The following is a 4,382-nucleotide window of genomic DNA, read 5'->3' as shown; positions in this document are numbered from 1 at the left end:
CTGGGGAAGGGGCAGGATTTGGGACCACGTGTGGGGAAGGTTCCTTGGGTGGGACCCAACGCTGGCACGACCACCCTCCAGAGGAATGGGATCACCTAGGTGTGGGGATGCGTGAGACCACTTGGCTGGGGAGGGGTGAGATGTGGGTGGGACCATCTCCCTGGGATGGGAGAATGACACACAGGTGGGAACACCTGTTGGGACACACACACAGGCACCTCTGGAAGCTGGGGAGGGGTGTGGAACCACCCAGCTGGGAATGGATGGGACCATCTGCTTGGGGAGGAGAGAGACATGGGTGGGAGAGAGCCAGTTGGGACCACCCACCTGGAGGCCACAACCACCCCTGGGGATGGGTGGGATCACCCAGCTGGGGCATGGATGGGACCACCTGCCTAGGGGGACAGCTGTCACGTTTGGGGGAGGAAGGATGGGGCCCTGAGGTGTGGGATCACTTCTAAGGAGAGCTCGGCCTCTTTTGGGGAGGGGGTGACAGGGATGAGGGAGGTCTCCTTGCTGCTGGCACTCCATTCTCACAGCTGCTCTCTCCTAGGAGCGAGGAGGCAACAACTCCTTCACCCATGAAGCCCTCACGCTCAAGTACAAACTGGACAATCAGTTTGAGCTGGTGTTTGTGGTGAGTGACTCCCTTGGGATGGCAGGGGGTCCCTCCAGCCTCCCAGGGTGTCTTCAAACCCCTGGGAGAGGGATCAGCCCAGGAAAGAGGGGGAACACCTCCCAGCCTGTTGTGGTTTGAGCAAACAGCTGTTCCCATTGCCCAGGGCTGTGCCTCGGCTCTAGGGCTGGGTTAGCCCTTCTGGCTCTGAGGTTTAGGGATGGGATGAGGGTCTTGTCATTCTGGCTGTGGGAGGGTCTCAGGGGGTCAAGCAGTGACCACAGCCGGGCCCAGGGTGGGTGGACATGGGTATCTTAGCCATACACCACTGCTTTTTGTAATCATCTGCCGCAGGACTCAGACTCACTAAACCTCAAACAGAGGTTGTTCAGCCACGTGAAGCTTTGCTTTGGCCACATCTATTTAAAACCAGCCAGAAATGTGTCACCCTTTGGCTCTAGGCAGTGTTGAGCACTCTCCCTTTCAGCCTCCCTGTGCCTTATCTCCATAAATCCACACAACCTTCCCTGTGCACCTGCAGATAAGGTTCTCTGTCTTTGCACCACGTGTCCTCGTTGCCATGAGACCAGCCATGTGTGTGTTGGCTTTGGAAGTGAAGCTCTGGACTGTTTTTTACCTATTTGAGGGCATTTCTAAAGCTTGGGAAGGAAAGCAGAGCAGAAAGCACAGCCTGGAGCTTGCCCAAGTTATGGAGCTCTGGATTAAACAGACAGGTTTTGCTTACTTGCTGCTGTGGAGTGAGCTGGAATGCAGTGTCTGTTGGCCTCTTGGTAGGTGGGATTCCAGAAGATCCTGACTCTAACCTACGTGGACAAGTTGATAGACGACGTCCATAAAGAGTTTCGAGACAAGTATCGCAACGAGTTCCAGCAGAAAGGTGCTCTGGGCCTCCTAAATGGAACCTTTGATTTTAAAGACGACTTCATGCGCCTCCTCCGGTAGCACAGCCTGTTTTTTGTCTCAAATATTCCGTTGTGGGCAGAGATGGGAGTGGGGGAGAGCTGAAATCCAGGCTAACGGGTCACGCCCCGCAGGGACGCGGAGGAGAGCAGCAGAGTGCGAGCTCCCACCGTGATGAAGACGTTTGAGCAGTCTCTGAAATCCCAGAAGACTGTCAAGTGTATGATTGAAACCCGAGGGGAGAAACCAAAGGAGAAAGTCAAGAACAAGAAGAATAAAGGTTCCAAAAAGGAGGGTGAGTCAAAGGGGAGGATGGGCAGGGGGGAATAAGTCCCATTCTGCTTGGAGCTGGGCTGAGCTCGTGTCAGTCTTCCCCTCAGGAGCTGAAGCTGTCCCAGCACCCAGCAAAGCATCCACGGGGGACAAGCAGCTCTCAGCAGCAGGAGACAAGGAAGAACTGACCAAGGATGAAATCCTGCAAAAGAACCGGGAAGAATTCTTCAGGAGACACATGAAAGCTGGGGAGAAGTCCAGGTGGGTGATGAAGGCATGGTCTGTCTACCTGTGCTTCAAACCAGGCCATGGCTGAGTCTCCTGATTTTGGTGATCCTGGAAGTCAAAGCTCACTTCTCTGGAGCATATTTCCCTTATCCTTACCTGCGTGCTTGCTGGGAAGACTGGGAGAGGGCAGCTGGGGGCCCTGGAGGGTGATAGAGCCTGATCCCTTCCCTGGGAGACCCAGAACCCAGCGTGTGCTTGGGAGGGGTCCAGACCTCTCTTCAGTGGGCAAACGGCAGCAATGCATCAATGCCTGTCTCAAGGGGAAGAGGTGTCATACAGGAGTAAAGTTCAGATAAATAAGCTCTGGAGGCTGAATCAGCCAGGTTTGGCCTTAATATCTGCCTTTTTGGGTAATCCAGGCCTTTATTTTATTTTATCTTTAGAAGATGTGAATGTTCTAAGGAGGTGATTGCTGGCTGCTGCTTCCCTGTCCTGAACACAAGGATTCCTGGTCTTTGTCTCCTCAGATCTCCAAAGCCTGACGCACAGAAGGAGAAAGGGAAGAAGCCCCGAGTGTGGGATCTGGGGAACTCCAATGCCAAAGTACTGGATTACAGTAATTCCGCTACCAACGGCAGCGCCGAGGCCTGTCCTGTGGAGGAGTTTGACCCTGACATGGTAAGGAAAAGTCAGGTTGCTCTGGGATCAGGTGGGTGTTGGAAACCTGGCCCAGCCTCTGGGGCTGGGTGGGAAGGGTGGAGGACACAAACAGGGATTGTGGCACCCAGCCCTGCTGTCCCCTCACAGGCCCTGGGGGACAGGAACCGGGAGCCAGGTCGCCTCTACGACCTGGAGTACGAGAGTGATGACGAAGCTGAGGAGGAGAAGGTTGTCCAGAACCCTTCCAAACCCAGGTAGAGGCTCCCCCAGCCCCTGCTTGTCACATGTGTCTTATTCCTCTCCTGTAACTCCTGTTCCAGTCTAACCAGTAATGCAGGAAGGGAACACTAGTATGTTTGTCACTGTGGGATTGGCTCTTCTGCATCTTCCTGCATAGTGATAGGACAAGGAATCATGGGGATAAACTGAAAGAGGGAAATTTAAGTTGGATATTAGGAAGAAGTGTTCCCTTTGAGAGTGGTGAGACACTGGCACAGGTTGCCCAGGGAGGCTGTGGCTGCCCCAGCCCTGGCAGTGTTCACAGCCAGGTTGGCTAAAGCCTTGAGCAACCTGCTCTGGTGGGAGGTGTCCCTGCCCAGGGCAGGGGTTGGGGCTGGGTGATCTCTAAGCTCCATTCCAACCCCTTAACATACTCTGAAACCATCTGACCTGTGCAGCTCTCGAATCTAAAGGTAACTCCTCTGCTTCTCCGCAGCGCGAAGAAGGGTGGCCTGGGGGGCATGTTTGGCATGCTGAAGGGCCTGGTGGGCTCCAAGAGCTTGACCAGAGAGGACATGGACCCTGTGCTGGAGAAGATGAAGGATCACTTGATCGGTATGTTTGGATGTGCTGTGAGGTCCCTATGCTCTGTCGGGTGGGTAGCACCCATGGATTGGGATGTTCTTACCCACAGGAACTGGGGTTGGTTCCTGTCTTGTCTCTGGGGAGCCCTTGACAGCGCAGCAAAAGGGGGGCAGTGGTCAGGTCTGGTGGGGTCCTGCACACTTACTCCATCCTCCCCTTGATGTAAATGTCTGGTGTGTGGAACCTTCTCAGCAGTGCTAACTCCCTGCTCACTCTCTCCCTTTCTTCCTCTCAAAGCTAAAAATGTGGCAGCTGAGATTGCAGTGCAGCTCTGTGAATCCGTGGCCAAGAAACTGGAAGGGAAGGTGATGGGAACATTCACCAGTAAGTATCCGTGTGGCCTCCTGCCTGTGGTTTGGGGCTTGGGAGCATACCCCAAGCATGATGGATTTCTCCTTCCATCCCCTCCTGCCCAGCGGTGACCTCAACGGTGAAGCAGGCGCTGCAGGAGGCTCTGGTGCAGATCCTGCAGCCCCAGCGCCGTGTGGACGTGCTCCGCGATGTCATGGATGCTCAACGCCATCGCCGACCCTACGTCGTCACCTTCTGCGGCGTCAACGGTGTCGGCAAGTCCACCAACCTGGCCAAGGTGGGACAGGCTCCTCCCGGGTCGTGGGACCAGGGTGATGGGGTTGGGCTGTAGCTGCTAATGTGGTGTTTGGTGCGTTGCCACCTGCAGATCTCATTCTGGCTGATCGAGAACGGCTTCAGCGTGCTGATCGCGGCGTGCGACACGTTCCGCGCTGGCGCGGTGGAGCAGCTGCGCACGCACACGCGGCGCCTCAACGCGCTGCACCCCCCGGAGAGCCACGGCGGGCGC

General features: G+C 55.7%; 1 protein-coding gene across 1 annotated transcript; it reads left to right on the top strand.

The window, feature by feature from the left end:
- Nucleotides 1-553: 553 nt before the first annotated feature.
- On the top strand, nt 554-4,379 carry SRPR (signal recognition particle receptor (docking protein); the record flags this gene model as incomplete). The annotated part of the gene is made up of 10 exons (XM_009077856.1): nt 554-637; nt 1,412-1,575; nt 1,672-1,832; nt 1,918-2,071; nt 2,566-2,716; nt 2,846-2,952; nt 3,414-3,532; nt 3,800-3,886; nt 3,979-4,151; nt 4,242-4,379. Coding segments are annotated over 10 exons (1,338 nt in total), but the record flags the coding sequence as incomplete, so codon positions are not given.
- Between the last annotated feature and the right edge of the window lie 3 nt (nt 4,380-4,382).

Source organism: Acanthisitta chloris, unplaced genomic scaffold (assembly GCF_000695815.1).
Source record: "Acanthisitta chloris isolate BGI_N310 unplaced genomic scaffold, ASM69581v1 scaffold25710, whole genome shotgun sequence".
Classification (NCBI taxonomy): Eukaryota; Metazoa; Chordata; class Aves; order Passeriformes; family Acanthisittidae; genus Acanthisitta; species Acanthisitta chloris.
The sequence above is the reverse complement of the archived record's forward strand: the minus strand, read 5'-3'. Positions and strand labels throughout refer to the sequence as shown.